Source organism: Octodon degus, unplaced genomic scaffold (genome assembly GCF_000260255.1).
Source record: "Octodon degus isolate 3935 unplaced genomic scaffold, OctDeg1.0 scaffold00059, whole genome shotgun sequence".
Taxonomy (NCBI): domain Eukaryota; kingdom Metazoa; phylum Chordata; class Mammalia; order Rodentia; family Octodontidae; genus Octodon; species Octodon degus.
In genome coordinates, this window is record NW_004524635.1 from 13,117,845 (window position 1) to 13,135,377 (window position 17,533).

Below are 17,533 nucleotides of genomic sequence, written 5' to 3' on the forward strand. Positions count from 1 at the left end.
TGGTGCTGGAGGATCGAACCGCGGTCCCTGTGCTTTGCCAAGCTTGTTCCAAGTAGGTGCTTTAGACCACTGAGCCATCTCTCCAGCCCCCAAGAGTAGGATATATTTATTAAGGAGAAAAATATAGCTGCTGAGAAACAGGAGGGATCCCAAGTGGGTTGCTTATGACCGCACTTCCTAAAGGAAGTTTTATAGAGCAAAAGCACAAGACAGGTATAAGGTAGGATGAAACTGTGGTCAACCAATAAGATATAAATGTTAAAAGCCCAGAGAAGAGGAGACACCTGAGCAAACTTTGTGTAAGAACCTTGGCTATTTATACTTGGCTGGTGGGGGTAAGAGTAAGCTGAGGGCCAAGAAAGGAATCAGCAGGAGGTAAGGGTAGAACAGAAGCTTTTAAGGGAAGGGGAGGAGTTTGCTGCCTTGGGGAATCTGGGGGCAGAGGTAGTGTGGTTGTGCTTTTCTGTGGTCATGCCTCTGCCTCTGGGACAGGTGTGCAGGTGGGCACGGCTTTATTCTTCATTTGTGGTTTTCCACAGTGCCTACTGGTAAGAGTAATACCCCTCCTGTTAGATGCGACATGTACTTAGGTAATATTGATCCAATGGAGAAGGAAGTCATTGTATCAACTGTACATGGAAAGAACAAAAACCTTTCGTGGAAGGGATGTGCCAGGAGGTTTTGGTCCCCAAAACCCAAGGTGACTGATGCCTATTTAGAATATCAATCATTATTGTTCATTCCTCTGGGAAGTATGGAGGCTCCATCTTTATCTTGAGGCCTGGCCTTCAAAGAATGTGCCTCCATGGGCTGGAGAGATGGCTCAGTGGTCTAGAGCACCTACTTAGAACAAGCTTAGCAAAGCATCAGGGACCGCGGTTCAATCCCCCAGCACCACATGCCAGCCAGCCCCGCCCTCTGGTGGGCTGAGCTGGCCACACACACACACCACTCTCTCTCTCTCTCTCTCTCTCTCTCTCTCTCTCTCTCTCTCTCTCTCTCTCTCTCTTTCAAATAAATTAAAAAAAAAAAAAAAACAAAAAACAAAGAATGTGCCTCCAGCCATGGTTATAACTGTTCTTAAGTTCTGCACTAACTTTTTTAGGTCCTTGCCCTGACTGCCTGTAACATTTCTACCTAACTTAGCTATCTGTAATAGTTCATGCATCCCTGAACTCAGTATGTAGCCTCAAGCTCTTGGCAGTCTTCCTGGCTCAGCCCCCTGAGTGCTGGGATGGCAGGCATGTGCCACCACACCTGGTTTTGAAAGCCTTGGACACAGTCTGGCCTCGCTGTGGGAAACAGCCAGCAGGCTGCTGTGCTCACACCTGCCTGATCCTTTTGCCCTGGAACCTGAGCAGCTGAAGCTGACATCTGCCAAGAAAAGAAGGGAAAAGGAAAGAGCTCTCAATGCAAAGGCCTTGTGCAACTCTTTTGAGTCATCTCTTACAGCAGAGAACCACTTTTCAGGAACTGGAGCCCACCTAGGGAAGGAGTAGACACTGTGGCTTTCACCTGCCTGCTTCAAATGAGAATTGCCCAAGTTGAGAGAATATGGAGAACACCGAGGTCCAAAGCCGCCTTCTCCCTGCCTTTCATAAATTGCATAGCTTTTTTGTTCTATTCTGAATCTAAAACCATCTTCTAGAATTAATATTGTGTGTGTCACGGTACACTCTGAGTCAGTTAAAGGTCTGGGCTCACTGGCAGAGGGCACACCTCTGTATTTCTAACTGTGTGTCTAGGGGGTATTAGTCACATTCTGCACAAGCTCTGCTGCATGCTTAAGGTGCCAGCTTTGGCAGCTTTGTTTATTTTTGTTGGTTGCGATTTTTATGTGTTTTTAATAGTTCTCCATTAAACTAATGACCACTTGACAGCAGGGCATCATGAATGCCTAACTGCTCGGCCCTGGACTAGCTGTTGCAAAACAGTTTTTAAGTGACTGGCTGTTTCTGGAGCTCACAGAAGCTGTGAAATCCTGCCCAGAACAAAGGGTGCTGGATGAGAAGAGTCTAGATTGAGGGTTCTGGAAAGGCTTCTGCTAATAGGAACCCATGCTGGTGCTGTTTGAACATCTATTGCCTTTCATTTTTCCTGGCAGGAAGCCAATAAGGGGGTTTGTTCCTGCTACCATGACAGTGATTTGTGGGTACAGGCAAATGGAGCTGAAGGGCCACTTCCTGGTCATCCTCCTTGGCCATCCTGTGAACGAGATCCATTACTATGATTGGCAGAGTCAGAGCTGGGAGATATAGATAGATATAGATACGGATATAGATATAGATATAGATATAGATATAGATATAGATATAGATATAGATGGACCAGGGAGATGGCTCAGTAGAATAAGCACTTGCCTGGCAAGCACGAGGGCCTGAGTTCAATCCCTGGTTCTGCAAAAAAAAAGATATAGATTTTTTTTTTTTTTTAACTGGCTAGCTAAAAGTAAGATAGACAACCGGTCAAATAGCTCAGCAGATTAAAGTGCCTGCAAGCAGGCCCAGGGGCCAGGGGTTAGATCCCTGTTCCTGCCATACTGGCCCCACCCTTGGGATGCACTGAGACAGCCATTGAGACTGGGTGAGATTGCATGCCTGTAATCCCAGCACTTAGGAGGCTGTAAACAGGAGAATCACTACCAGTCCAATCTAGTAGTGAGACCCTGAACACCCTGTAGACCCTTCCCTAAAATACAAAAATAAATAAATAAATAAATAAATAAAAGTAAAATAGAAAGGAGTCAAGGAAATTGAAAGATTGGAATTGAAATTATAAGATTGTACTTTTAAGAAAAACTGCACCTCAGGACACAAAAGTCACTCAGGTCCCTTTCTCTTTCAAGACCAAATCCCCCACAAAAAAAAAGAAAGAAAAACCATAAGGACTTAAAGATACAGTAGGTGTGTAAACTGGGCTCTGGCCCTGTGCTGTTCACCTGAAAATTGCCCTTCTCCCGCAGCCCTCCACCCACAGGGAAGCAGCAGTCAGTAGGCATTGTCTCAACTTCAGACCGTGTGGATGAGCCCATAGTCCCAGCACGATGGGAGACAAGGCAGGAGAATTGCAAGTCTGAGCCCAGCGGAGCAGTTTCACAAGACTCCCCCCACAAAAAAAAGAAGCCAATTCAGAAACAGACTGGGGGCTTAGCTCAGTTCAAAGGCTCTTGGTTCAGTCCTCAGAAAGGCAGAACGTGCACACATAAGCACTTCGCATTCTGACCTAGTCTGCCACAGTGGTAATCTGACAGGCGGAGCATCATCCACCGTGGGGACACCTCAGACCACCTGACTCCAGGCCGTAACACGCCTCTCTCGCCCTGGCCTACCTTCTGTTCTCTCTTGAGTATGTGTTTTTTCAACTCTGCCTGATAAACTCCTTTGTGTCTTTCACTGAAATGGCTTGAAAATTATTGTCAGTGATGAAAGTAACAAACCTACAACCTACTGTGGGTGGGCTAAGTTGAGGTTCCCTTCTTCTGTTTGGGGGACCTTCTAGTGTCTGGTGATGCTGCATCATACAGCTAAGGAGAGTGAGCACCGAAGAGCAAAGGACTCATGCGAAGGGAGCGTCGGCTCTGCTGGAGAGGCGGCAGCAGCTTCAGAATCTCCGGTGCTCACGGGCTGCTGCCCGCAGCTCGACTTCTCTCGTTTGCACCCAGAACAAAATGAAGCCCCCTTGTCAGAGCTGCCAATGCAAAGGCAAACGGCCCGGTGTTTCCTTCATTACATAAACAGAAGTTTTGTTCCATCTGCCTGACTATAAGGTAGTCATATTCATTGTATTCCACACAGCACAAAGATGCAGAGAAGGTCACCTCCAAAAAACAAAAACCAGGCCTCACTGCTGAAGTAGTTCAGTATGTTTTACTTTTTCACATTAACAGTCTTTAGTCATTTTCTCCATACTAGCCAATAAAACAAGTACTTAATCATTAAGAAAAGTATGTTTTGTTTTGTTTTGAGACTTGCTGTATATTTCAAACTGGCCTTGATCTCACTCTGTAGCCCACACTAGCCTTGAACTCGCAGCTGTCCTCCTGCCTCAGCCTCCTGAGGGCTAGGTTACAGAAGTGTGCCGCCACATCTGGCTGGAAAGCTTTCTTTTATAAGCATCAACTTTCTATAAACTATAATTCATGTACACTGACTAAAGTAAATAATTTTGACTGTAATATATTGTCAAAAGACAAAATTAAAACAAATTTAGTTACAGGTATAATTGGCTTTAATTTGAGATTTAAATTGGCGCAGCCAACATTCTACAAAATAGAATGAGACCTCCCAATGGAAGAACAAGGGGAAAAATAGGGAGTGGGAGAACCTGATTGGTTAATATCGGTTCGCTTTTTTGTAACAAAGCAGAAGAACCTAATGCTTTCAGAGAAAACTGGTCTGTTTGAGGGTCCATCTGCTTCCTTCCAGTTTCTGCTTCTTGATGCGGCAGTAGCTTGCCGTGAAGGGGTGCCCTGTTCCACATCCCCTGAAAGCAGGTTTCCCTTTGCGTCACAACCGAAGCCTCATCCCACTCAGCAGGGCTGATTGATGTCCATGCCCTCCCTCCCTTACCCATAAGAGAAGCCAGAGCCACAGCCAGCAGCCAAGAGCAGCAGGGCCGACCCTCAGGCACCCGAGAGCTCTGGTGTCCCCCATCTCGGTCTGGATGTGCAACATCAGGATTTCATTCTGTCATAAAACAGCTCTGGGGTCTACTGAATACCATGCTTCTCATTAAGTTTTTTTTTTTTTTTTAAAGAATTTTTTTTTTTACATTTATTTATTGTGTGTGGGTGTGGGTGTGGGTGGCCAACTCAGCCCACCAGGGGGCGCGGCTGGCTGGCATGTGGTGCTGGGGGATCGAACCGCGGTCCCTGTGCTTTGCTAAACTTAGTTTGTTCCAAGTAGGTGCTTTAGACCACTGAGCCATCTCTCCAGCCCCCTCATTAAGTTTTAAAAATTAAACATTTAGTTTCTAAGTCATGATCACCACATCAGAAAGGTCCTGCAGCCACTTGTGGCTAGTGGTGACCGTACTGGGTAGCGCAGAACTCGTTTTGGATATTGCAAGCTAGCACAGCTCCTGTCGGTGAGCCCGGCTCAGGGAGCCACATATGAGCCTGACAACAGTGACCCTTGGCAGCTCTGCAAACTGGGTGGCACATTGCCTCGAGGGCCCCATGCTGTGTAGACAGTGTATCCTCTGAGCTGGTGGCTGGGAAGAGTCTGAGCCTGACAGAAAGCAGTGGATCCTGCCTGGGTTTCAGTGCACTGATCTCCCAGGTGGTGATCCAGAAAGAAATGTGGACTGGTCCTCTGGGTTTACATTATGGGGGAAGGGGCAGGCGTGAAAGAGGAATTGAGCCCTGTCCAGTGTGCCCCAGTTCACAACTGCAAAGACTGCACTAAATGGGGAAGAGGTTAAGCAGGCCTGTCTTCTAAAAATCATGGTATTTTTAGCTGCAAAGAATTTAAAACAGTTTTAAATGCGCAGTGGATAATGGTAACTTTCACAGCTGAGTGATCTCAGAGGCCATCTGCTCGAATGCTATTCACATGCACTGGCTGGCTCTGTGCATTTTTCTTTTCACAGTGATAGTGGTGGAAGGAGGGCATGAAGACCTCAGGATACATCATAAGGTGGTTAAATTGGGTAGGGGTCCAAAGTCCTCTTAGAAGGGAGTTTGCCCTCCTGTGGGTCCCCAGCTCTCCCTGAAGGAAAGGTTAGCTGTCTAGTGGAGACCTTGACGTGTCCTGACACATGCGCCCCGCGGTAAAGGGTCACGTGGGCTGAGAGGACCCCCAGGCTCCTCTGCCCGTCAGTCTTGCTTCCTCCCCTGCATGTCTGCATGATTGTCTGAGCGCCATGAGAGAAACACGGTTTGGTCCCCAGGATCTGCCCACAGCATCCTGCTGGGCTGTCCCAGGGCAAGCGCACCTCCTGCCAGGCCTGGCGGTGGGTAGACAGGTTAGCTACCTGATGAAGTCGCCTGCCCATCCCCCTCCCTGCCTGCCCTATCTCCTCTTTCTGTGCATAACAGGACTGCCTTGTGCAGCTGTGAAGTATGAAGTTTAAATGATTTGTTAATGAATGAAGCATTTAGAACAGTTCAGGAGGGTTAGCCATTGCTGTTCTTAATATTTTTCCCTCATGTCCTTTCTATTGCTAAGCAGCCCTTTTTTTATCTCCCAGCCTCTGAGTGGGCTGCAGAGGTGTCACCCCTCAACCTAGAACCATAGTGGCTGGCATGCCAAGGTCTCTGACTGCAGGAGGCAGGAGCACAAGGTTCCACTCTGAGGAAGCATCAGGCACAGGACAGAGGCACAGTGTGGGCCAGGCCCTCATGGCATGTTCTTTTTGACTCTTCCACGGGGTGGTGTACATGGCAAGCAGAGGTTGTGCCAGCCCAGAAATAGAAGGACAGGTACCCCTTTCAGGACCATGCTACACATCATGGAGACTGTGCCTCTGACCTGGTGCAGCTTGCTGTACGCACGTAGGTACCCACTGCTGTGTCTGCAGGAGCAGGAGCTGAGGGGAAGTCCTCATTCACATTCATTCAGCCTGTAGACCTTGCCTGGGGCTGGCCCTCAGAACGGGTCACATAGTGATCTGATGAGGACACAGGGACACAGAGAAGAAGTAGCAGAGGGCAAGTCCAGCAGTCTCACCACCTGGCCAGTTATCCCAGGCACATTGCCATGGCAACTGTAATAGGCCCATTCTCACCCTATCTGACCTCAGTCCCCCACAAGTCCCCAGGGAGCATCCTGTAGCCCCAAATGCCATCCCACCATATCCCCAGTGCAAGTTGTAAGTACACCAGCTTTTTTAGAGAAATGTCACTTTGGGAGAGATTTTGAAATTTCATGCAACCCTACATTCTACATCTGAGGCAAAATGGCCTAGAGAGGAGGATGGATTGGCCAGGGTCAGAGGGCAGGGAGGACTTCTGGGGGTCCAGCTCTTAGTTTCTGAGTGACACCATCCTGAAAGGACCAACGTTGCTTCCTGATTCAGCAGCTCCTCCCTCCAGAACACAGCTGCCAAACCAGAGCCTGCCTTGCCCCTCGGCATCTCCTAAGGCTCCTTTCACACTGCCTTCCTCTCTCCCTAACACCATGCTGTCAGACATGAAGAGTGCACCAGGCATCCGAGAGGGGTGGTGCACGCCTGTGATCCCAGCATTCTGAAAGCTGATGCAGGAGGTTCACAAGTTTAAGGTCAGGCTAGACAACATGGTGTGTGAACCTGCATGAAAAAAGAAAGTGAACCAACCCAGGGGTGTCTCCCTCTGCTGTCATGCATGCAGCAGATGGTGTGGGTTGATGCTGTTCGGGAGCACTGGGCAGCACTGGCAGTGAACGTGCTGCATGGAAAGACATGACGCACCTTAAACTTGGTGGGTTTTTTTTTTTTGGTGGAACCGGGGATTGAACTTAGATGCTTGCGTTTGCCAGTCAAGCACTTATCCTACTGAGCCATCTCCCCAGTCCCTTAAACTTGGTGTTAATCAAGACAAAGAAGCTGGACACAAAAAATGGCAAACTAAACAGCTTCGTGCACAGGGAGTTTAAAGACTGGTAAAACCAGCCCATGCTGTGAGAGGGGAAGACAGTGCTTGCCTTGGGGGAGTGGTATTTGAAAAGGATCCTCGGGGAACTTTCTGGGGGATGGGTTGCACCCCTGTTTTTAGCTGGCAATATGTGTTCAAAATACTACAAAAATTCATCAAGCAATACCCTTAGAGTTTGTATACTTTCCTTATAAATGTTATAATTGAATAAAGCACTCAGTTTTACTGAAAACAACCCAAAGGCAAGTAGTCTGTCCAAACTGTGTTTTACCCAAGACTGTTATCAGCCATTACAAGTCTGGCTAACTGGATGTACCACTACCACTTGGTTCTGTAAATGGGAAGATAAAAGGCACACCCCCTTCATCTTCTGCCGTGGTCCAGGAGAGCCAGGGCTGGGCCTTTTGAGGTAGAGCCAGTATCTCCCAGCTGTCCCCCTCTGCATACTCACCCACTGGAGTGTCCTAACAGCATTCTGGGCTTTCCTGTCTCTTCTACAGAACATCGTTGCTGTGGGAGCCGGCTTCTGTGATGGCCTCCGCTGCGGAGACAACACCAAAGCTGCCGTCATCCGCCTGGGCCTCATGGAAATGATCTCTTTTGCCAAGATCTTCTGCAAGGGCCAGGTGTCCACAGCCACCTTCCTGGAGAGCTGCGGGGTGGCTGACCTGATCACCACCTGCTATGGAGGGCGGAACCGCAGGGTGGCCGAGGCATTCGCCAGGACAGGGAAGGTAGCTCCTACCCTCCTGCCCCTCTGCCTCCAACCTCCAGGGTCAATGTTGTACCTGCCCTTTGCCCCTGGTGTTTTCATGGGACTCCTCTGGTCTTTATATGTCTTTATCTTTCTTTGGCTTGCAGAGGGATAGAAGCCCTCCTGCCCCACTTTCCCTTGAAATCAATGGTTCTCTAGTCTTTACCGTAGATATATTATCCTTTGCTTTTAAGACTATTGAAGAATTGGAGAAGGAGATGCTGAATGGGCAGAAGCTCCAAGGACCTCAGACTTCTGCAGAAGTGTACCGCATCCTCAAGCAGAAGGGACTCACGGACAAGTAAGCCCACCCCATCACCTGGGACAGTGGCTCCCAACAGAGGAGCACCACCGTTTGACAAGTGGACCTAGGACTGTACTAGGTTAGAGGAGTCCTCTGTGTAAAGTGAACATCTATGACAGGAAGCACCTTCCTATCCCAAATACAAGTGTTTATGCAACATAAGTTTCAACTTAAGTGAGATCTATAAGGAGTATTACAATATATAAGGAGTATTATATGAACTTTTAGATTATAGTTTGTCTGATAGGGCAGTTCAGGAAGAGATATGTGTCATAAGTTTTAATTTTTTTTTTTTCTGTTTTTTAGGGAAAGGTCTACAGGGTGTTCAAGGTCTCACTACTAGATCGGACTCATAATGATTCTCCTGTTTACAGCCTCCCAAGAGCTGGGATTACAGGTGTGCGCCACCGTGCCCAGTCTCAGTTGCCATCTCAGCATGCCCCAGGGGCAGAGCCAGCATAACAGGCCTGGGGATCAAACCCCTATCCCCTGTGCCTGCTTGCAGGCACTTTAATCTGCTGAGCTATTTGGCCAGCCCAAGTTTTAAATTGTGTGTGTGTGTGTGTGTGTGTGTGTGTGTGGCCAGCTCAGCCCACCAGGGGGCGGGGCTGGCTGGCATGTGGTGCTGGGGGATTGAACCGCAGTCCCTCTGCTTTGCTAAGCTTGTTCTAAGTAGGTGCTTTAGACCACTGAGCCATCTCACCAGCCCCTCAAGTTGTTTTTTTTTCCCTCAAGTTTTAAATTTTTAAAAAATAATTACTTTTTCAAAAAATAAAAGGGGTCAGAGAGATAGCCTGGCAATCTAAGCAGCTGCCTAGCAAATACAAGGACTCAGGTTTGACCCCTGGTACACATGTTGTGCCAGCCCTGCCCTGGGCATGCTGAGCTGGCCACCAAAACTGGGTGTGGTGGTGCACACCTGTAATCTCAGTGCTGGGGAAGCTGAGACAGGAGGATCACTACGAGTGTGTAGCGAGACCCTGTACCAAATAAATACATAAAAGATTTTAAAAAAAAAAGACATATGAATAAAATATCAAACATTTCAGGAAACAAGGAAAGACAACCTATCCCAGAATTCTGCTCCCTGAGAGACCTGGTTAAGGTTGGGTGCACAGCCTTGCCATCTCTGGTTGTGCAAGTGACTGGCTGCCTGGATCTGCCTTCCCCTTCCGTTTGGGGCCAGGCCTATGTGAGGTGGGCTGGTCACCGCTGGAGGAGTAGGCCCTGCAGCATCACAAGCTGCCTAACCTCTCGGGCTGCCTCCCACACAGCCCTCCATCCTACTGAGCGACGGAGCTGCCCCCGGGACCATGACACTGGCACCTCTTAGCCTTGCGCAGCATACCTGCTGGTCAGCATAACAGATACTTTGACAAATCAACATAAAAAGAAATTGTTGGGGCCGGTGAGATGGCTCAGTGGAATAGCGCTTTCCTGGCAAGCACAAGGGCCTGAGTTCAATCCGCAGTTCCGCAAAAAAAAAAAAAAAAAGAAAGAAAAAGAAAGAAAGAAAGAAATTGTTTATTTTGACTTAAGGTTTCAGTTCTTTTAGTCCATGGTTGCTCACACTGTCACTTTGGGACTGTAGATGCACAGTATGTCGTGATTGGAACATACAGCGGAGGAGACTGTTCACCTCATTGAAACTAGGACAGAAAGAGAGGAGGGAGCCAGGTTTTACATCCCTTTCAATGGTACATTTCCAGTGACCTCGCCTATTTGCCTCTCAGTAGGCCCTTCCTCCTAAAGGTCCCAGCTCAGGTTGGTGACCAAGTCTTTAACACATGGACTTGGGGCACTTCATATCCAAACTATAATACTGTGTCTCCTCTCCTCCCCCAATAGTTCCTGGGGAAGTATCGGAAAGTTTGACTATCTGGGATTACAGAGTGCTGGGCAGCTGTGTTGATGCCGTTAGTTGGGGCTTATCTAGAATGTATATTTCTCTTCAGCCAGGAGGTAGTTTGCAGCTGATGTCTGTTTTAGTTTTCTCATTGCTGAGACAAAATACCCAATACCAAAGATTAAAGGGGGAAAGGTTTATTTAGCTCACAGTTTATAGAGGTTTCAGTCCATAATCAGCTGGCCCCAAGGCAGGCTGGCATGGCAGAGGGGAAATTCTTCATGGCCGCAGAAGATACCAGAAGCAACAGGAGAGGAATGAGAGAAACAAGCTTTGCCTTCCTTATATCATATGCAGGCTCCCCACCTTGTGGGGTGTAGAGTACTCACACCCCATGCCAGCGCTAGACAATGAAGCAATGACCGAACTCTAAATTCAGCTGCCTCTGAAAAGCCTGTCGCCTGTGCCCTCGTGAGGCTTTGGGGGACGTCCAGACACAAACCGTCACAACTCTGGTGGCATTGCCTTCGCTCTGGCTCAGCCCAGCTGTCTGCTGGTTCCCACAGTGCATCTTCACCTCACTGCACTCAGCTCCACCCATCCTCTTGCTCAGTCAAAATTAGCAGCCGTGGAGTTCCCAGTGAAAAGTCCGAATCGGTGGGGCATTAGTCTTCCCCTTTTAATTTTTTTTTTTTTAATTTTTTTTTTATTTGTGTGTGTGTGTGGCCAGCTCAGCCCACCAGGGGGCGGGGCTGGCTGCCGTGTGGTGCTGGGGGATTGAACCGCGGTCCCTGTGCTTTGTTAAGCTTGTTCTAAGTAGGTGCTTTAGACCACTGAGCCATCTCACCAGCCCTTCCCCTTTTAATTTGTACTGTATTTTCTAAAGTGACTTTTTTGTTTTGTTTTGTTGTATTTTGGGGGAAGGGTCTACAAGATGTTCAGGGTCTCACTACTAGATCAGACCCAGTGATCTACCTGTTTATAGCCTCCCAAATGCTGAGATTACAGTGCACGCCACCACACCCAGCCTCAATTGCTGTCTCAGGGTGCCCCGGGGGTGGGGCCAGCACTCCTGGCCCCTTCAGGCGCTTTTATCCACTGAGCTGTTTGGCCAGCCCTGAAATGGCTTTTAAAGCCACCCAGGAGAGTAGAGGTTCATAGACAGGAGGAAGGGAAGGATCTTAACTTGTGACCAAGAGGAGGGCTTCTATGCCATGCGTGGTTTTCCTTATTGCTTAATGGACACTGATCTGTTGCTATGTGGTAGAGCTACTGTAACAACCACTGAGTATTTATCAGGATTTTTATTTTATTGACTGACTGCCTATTGGGAATTGAACTTGTGATTCTTCTGCCTCAGCCTCCCAAGTAAGTATCTGGGAATGAGAAGCATGTGCAGCTACTCAGGAATTTTTTAGTTTTAAACTCCTTACATGTTTGGTGATGGCAAGAGTCTCCCAAGCAGGATTTTCAAGTGGCCTCTGTGTGCTACCAAGTGGAGCTTTGGATAGGATTCTGTTGGGGGGCAGGTTGGCACTACTGGTCTGCTTGCCATTAGCCCTTTGGGAAAGGTGCTGAGGGGTGGCTACCTAGCCTCAGGCCGAGCTGCCCAGAATGCATACTTTTCCAGCTGTATCCTTTCAGTTCTCCTGACGACAAATTAAGCCGGGCGTACCTGTGCAGAATGGCGTGGGTAGGCTCCTGCTTTGGGGTTGGAGGGATGGCGCCAGGACCGCCTTCTCCAGCACCCCTTGCTTCTTGATCCGCACTGCAGAGGCCAGTCCTTCTGTCAGTCACCTTCTGTGCTGCTCCCACCTTAATATTTTTTTTTTCACTTTCATCATCACCACCCTGTCCCTCTGTATCCTGCCCCTACCCCCTTTCTTCTTCAGGGCTATAGATTGGGTGAGCAGGAGAGCAGCATTCAGAGATACCTTATGGCATATGAGCCACGTGGTCTTGGGCAAATCATGTTTTTTGCTGTTTGGTGTCCCAATGAGCTTGTCTATAAGTTAAAAGCATGGCCAGATGACTGCCAACTTGGAGGCCTCCAGCTCTTACAGAATCAAATACAGCCTGCAGGTTGGCGTTTCGGCAACTGCCTCTGGCTAGTACCTGCCCGGCTTTCTGAGGGTCTTTAGGGTGTGTCTGTCTGGGCGCCCTGCTTGAGCAAACCTCAGGCCCAGCGCCCTCACTGGCAGGCCAGGCCTCTCCACCCAGAAGCCTTCTTCATGTTCTGCTGCAAGGAACCGTCCCTGCCCAGAACTCACTGTGTGGACCAGTGCTCGGCAAATGTCTTCTATAGAGAACCACTGGGCGGGTATGCCTTCCAGGCCGCACACAGGCCTCATCACTTCTTTTCCTCCTCCTTTTCTCTTTCATGGCAATTTAAAATACAGAGCTCATTCCTGGCATGCAGGTAGCACAAAAACAAGGCCCAGGCTGGAAGCAGTGCTGAGGCTGTGGCTCGCCAACCCTGGGTGTGGGGAACATAGATATTTATTTATATAGATGTATTATTTTACTTTTAGCCTTCAGATTTGGAGGGGAGGGCCAGGTCCCCATAGCTCAGTAAAATAAGTGCTTGCCTGGCAAGCACAAAGGCCTGAGTTCAATCACTGGATCAGCAAAAAAAAAAAAAAAAAAAAAAAAAAAAGCTACAGATTTGGGGGGGAAAACTGAGAGAAAGAAAAAGAAAGAAAGAAAGACCATGCAGTGTACAGTGAAGTTTAAAGAAGTCTTGACTTCTGCCTTCGATGTGGCGTTTTCCAGTTTCTAGGGTACCTTTCTCTGTGGCCTTTTGTCCATGTGATGGGTAGTAGTCTCTGCGAACTGCCCTATCTCTTGCTTTTCTTCACCCTATGGGTTGTTCTGAAGTTTGGTCCACATCTTCACAGAGATCTCTTTCTTTAATGGCTATGGATTACTCTACTAGATGGAGAAACTATTTAGCCAGTCACCTCCTAAGAGATATTAAAGCTGTTCAGGATTTTCTACTGTTATAAAATTTGTTGTGTCAGCCTTTGTGTGTGTGTGTGTGTGTGTGTGTGTGTGTGCGTATGAAGCTAAGGTGTTTGCATTTGCTAGAACTGTCTCATAACACAGCATCACAGGCTGAGTGGCTTGAACAATAACATGAATCCTTTCTTAGTTCTGGAGGCTGGCAGTCCGAGATGAAGATGTTGGCAGGGTTGGGATCTTTGGAGGTCTCTCTCCTTAGCCTCTAATGGCTGTCTTCCACTGTGTCTTCACTTCATCTGGCTGTACCTGCCTGTGTCCTGCATCCTCTTCTTAGAAGAGCACATCAGTGCCTTCATGTTAACTTGAGTGCTCTGTAAAGGCCTGGCATCAGAACCCACGTATGGGGGTCCTGGGGTGAAGACTCAGCCCATGACCTGGAGGGAGGGCACACTGTGGCCCCTGGCGGTGTTGTGAGCTCCCAGGGGCTGGGCCTTATTCATAGCCTGCACATCCCCACAGCAGCCTGAAGCCTAACACCTTCAGTCCCCAGCATCCCTTGGTCGGATGGCTAATTGGTTTATGTCAACTCTTTTCTATGAAATAGTACCGTATGTCCTCCTTTTACCTCAAACTTTATTTAAGATGGAAGTGGCAGGGCTGGTGAGATGGCTCAGTGGTCTAAAGCACCTACTTAGACCAAGCTTAGCAAAGCAGAGGGACCGCGGTTCAATCCCCCAGCACCACATGCCAGCCAGCCCCGCCCCCTGGTGGGCTGAGCTGGCCACACACACACACACACAAATAAATAAAATAAAATAAAATAAACAATTAAAAAAAAAGATGTAAGTGGCCTTGTAGCACTTTATGTTATAGAAAAGTAACATTTATTTATTTATTTATTTATTTATTTATTTTTCGGAACTGAGGATTGAACTCAGGCCCTTGCGCATCTACTGAGCTACCTCCCCAGGCCCTAGAAAAGTAACATTTAAATGAAGTGTAGGTTTGTGGTTGAGCATTGGCTGAGGGTCTGAAACCGTACCTCTGCTTCCTCATCTGTAGTATATTATTTCCTTTCTTTTTTTTTTGCGGAACCGGGGATTGAACTCAGGCCCTTGTGTTTGCCCAGGAAGTGCTTATTCTACTGAGCCATCTCCACGGCCCCAGAATATTATTTCCTACCTTGTAGGGTGGTTGGGGGGGTTACTTGACACTAGAAGTCCCCCCTCCCCCACACACTGCATATCTCATTAATGTTGCTTCTACAGAATACATTTCAGAAGTGCTGGGTTTAAAAGCTAGAAATGCTAGGGCCAGCCAGATAGCTCAGTGGACCAAAGCATCTGCTTAGGCAGAGTGCAGGGACTGGGGATCTATCCCTGGCATGCAGTGCCAGCCCTCCCTCTGGGGTGTGCTGAGATGGCAAAGGAGACTGGGTGTGGTGGTGCACGCCTGTCATTCCAGTGCTTGGGAGACTGAAAACAGGAGGATCACTACAAATCCAATCTACTTTGTGAGACCCTTGTAGACCCTGTACTAAATAAAAAATAAAAGAACTGGAAGTGTGTTCAGCATAGGAGCAGTGTTCTGCTATCAGAGGCCCCAAGGTGAACTTGGCTGATGTTGGCTCAGTGCCATTGGATGAAAATCTGTGAGGCCCTTGCACCCCCTCTAGAACCTCAGGGTGGCTGTAGTCACTCCGAGCCTCACATGTGACACAGCTGCTCTTGGGAGGAACAGGAGCAGTCCAGAGTAGCAGTTTCTCCTCCAGTGACTTGGAAGGAGAGAGGATGAAGATCTTCCCCAGAAACCTCAGCAAGAACCAGGTGGCTAGGGGGGCTGGGAATGCCTGTGGGTGGCCAGTCATCACCTGCCACACTGCTTTGGGGACACACACCATGTTCTCATCCTAGGAATAGAAAAGCTAAGGCAGGAAGCACAGAAGTGGGGGAGCTGTGGCTTCCAGGCTCTACATTGAATTCACAGGAATTACTGGAGAAATACTGAGGAGCTGCCCTCGCTGGGCACCGCGCCAGGCACTGACCATGCAGTGATGAACAGGCAGCCTCAGCTCTCCGCATGGAGTCTGCTGTCTCTGACCCACAGCCACTCTGTGGCTGCAGTTACAGGCTGTCATTATGAATGCCCACTGCCTACCAAAGGCCTCACCAGCACTCGACACAAGGCATCTGATACACATGCCAGCTGCCAGCCCCATCTCGTAGGTGGGGAAGCAAGTCAGGAGCAGAGTAAAACTTGGCAGAGTGTGCAACCTAGGAGTCAGATTTGGTTCTACCCACTGACTCCACATGATACCATAGCAGTCCACACCTTAAAAATCCTCCAGTGATGGACTCAGAAAGACATGTGATATCCTAGGATTATTTGTTCTTAAATTAAATTGTCATTAAAGTATTCTACTCAGGTAATTTTCAGAATGGCTATTAAGGCTCTATTGATTCTGTCAAGCTTATTTTACTCTGCGTGTGTGTGTGTGTGTGTGTGTGTGTGTATGTACACACACACATGTGTAAAAAAAAAAAAAAGTAGTATCCCAGGGTGCAGAGCCGGCTGTAGCCTGGGATACTGCCTTTTCTTGCAGTGGCTTAGTACCTGCTTGTTCGTCCCCTTGTCCATGTCACACTTTCACTTACATGTGTCCACGCCTGAGGAGTGGCAGGTGAGGTAGGGCCTTGCTAACTGTGGACGTTACTTGGCTTGTGGGTGTTCCACGCCTGAGCTATTTATGGCAGCGTGTGGGTGGCCTCCTGCCTTGGAGGGAGGACCCTTTTCAGGGAAGAGGGAGCAATACCTCCTTGCAATTTAAAATTCATCTTTAATCTTTCAAAAAGTGACAGAAACTTGGGTCCATCCCAGATTTGGCCATGTGCTGAGCCACAGCTCTTTCTGTAAATGAGCCACCTCGTGTCCAAGAGGGGTGACCTTGCGACCTGTGAGAGCATGCACTGCAGGCTTATGGGGCAGAGGGTGATCTGCGTGGTCCCGGGGCCTAGCACGTGCAGTGCAGAGGCTTGACACCCTGCAGGCCAGATGGCAGAGGGCTGCAGAGAGTGGTCGCTGTGCTTTGCAGCGCAGTGTGCAGTGCCTCGGTGCAGATGGGTACACAGCACAGAAGACCGTCCTCAGGAGCTGAGCCAGCTGGCCTGACCTTGTCTTTTCACCTTTCCTCCTGCCCAGGTTTCCTCTGTTCACTGCAGTGTATCAGATCTGCTACGAAGGCAGACCCGTCTCGGAGATGCTGTCCTGTCTCCAGAGCCATCCAGAGCACACCTAAAGTGAACCACGTGCCGGGCTGGGGACCGTTCTGCCTCTCCCATGGGAATTTTGGATTCATATGGAAACCAAGACTTAGCAACAAGATGTTTGCTTGACTATTCTCCCATCATGGATATCTATGAATTATTGCAAATTCACTTTTTTTTTTTTTTTTGCGGAACCAGGGATTGAACTCAGGCCCTTGTGCTTGCCAGGGAAGTGCTTATTCCACTGAGCCATCTCCCCGGCCCCGACAAATTCACTTTTTTAATTAGGAGGAATAATTCATTGGCTAAGATGTACTGGGCAACAACTTAACACACATGTGAATGTGTGTGTGTGCACATGTGTGTGCATTGTTCATTCTGTGGGTGTTTCTATAAACTAAAATTGTATGTCCTTTTAATATAGGTTGCATTTAGGACTGGGGAGATAGCTCAGTGGAATAAGTGCTTGCCTGGCAAGCGCAAGGTCCTGAGTTTGATCTCTTGTACCACCAAAAAAAGAAAAAAAGATTGCATTTAAAACTCCCCTACTATGTAGTCTATATGATTGGCATTATCTCAGCTAAATTTTTTCTCATTTTTTGATGATAAATTTAAGCAGCATAAAAATGGTGGGTTCAATTGAAGAGAAAGGGTGTTCAAAGATCACCATATTTAACTTTTAAACACTGTCTCAAAACCAGCATAATCAACTAATACTTTGATGGTGGATTCCTCTTTTTTCAAACAATTACGTGTTTTACATTAAGTATCCACACTGCTCTCCACTGCAGTGTTCTGCATTCTGTAGGCACCTTTCTCTTCTCTAGCCGCA

The 17,533-nt window shown here is 48.2% G+C and overlaps 1 protein-coding gene across 1 annotated transcript in view; it reads left to right on the plus strand.

Annotated features, from left to right (window-relative positions):
* Gpd1l (glycerol-3-phosphate dehydrogenase 1 like) overlaps window positions 1–16,863 on the plus strand; it is a 69,458-nt gene extending 52,595 nt beyond the window's left edge. The window contains exons 6-8 of the mRNA XM_004634218.2: window positions 8,074–8,307; window positions 8,522–8,628; window positions 16,637–16,863. Coding sequence (XP_004634275.1) covers window positions 8,074–8,307; window positions 8,522–8,628; window positions 16,637–16,733 — 438 coding nt within the window. The 3' untranslated portion in view covers window positions 16,734–16,863. The remainder of the gene's footprint in view (window positions 1–8,073; window positions 8,308–8,521; window positions 8,629–16,636) is intronic.
* Window positions 16,864–17,533: the final 670 nt, after the last annotated feature.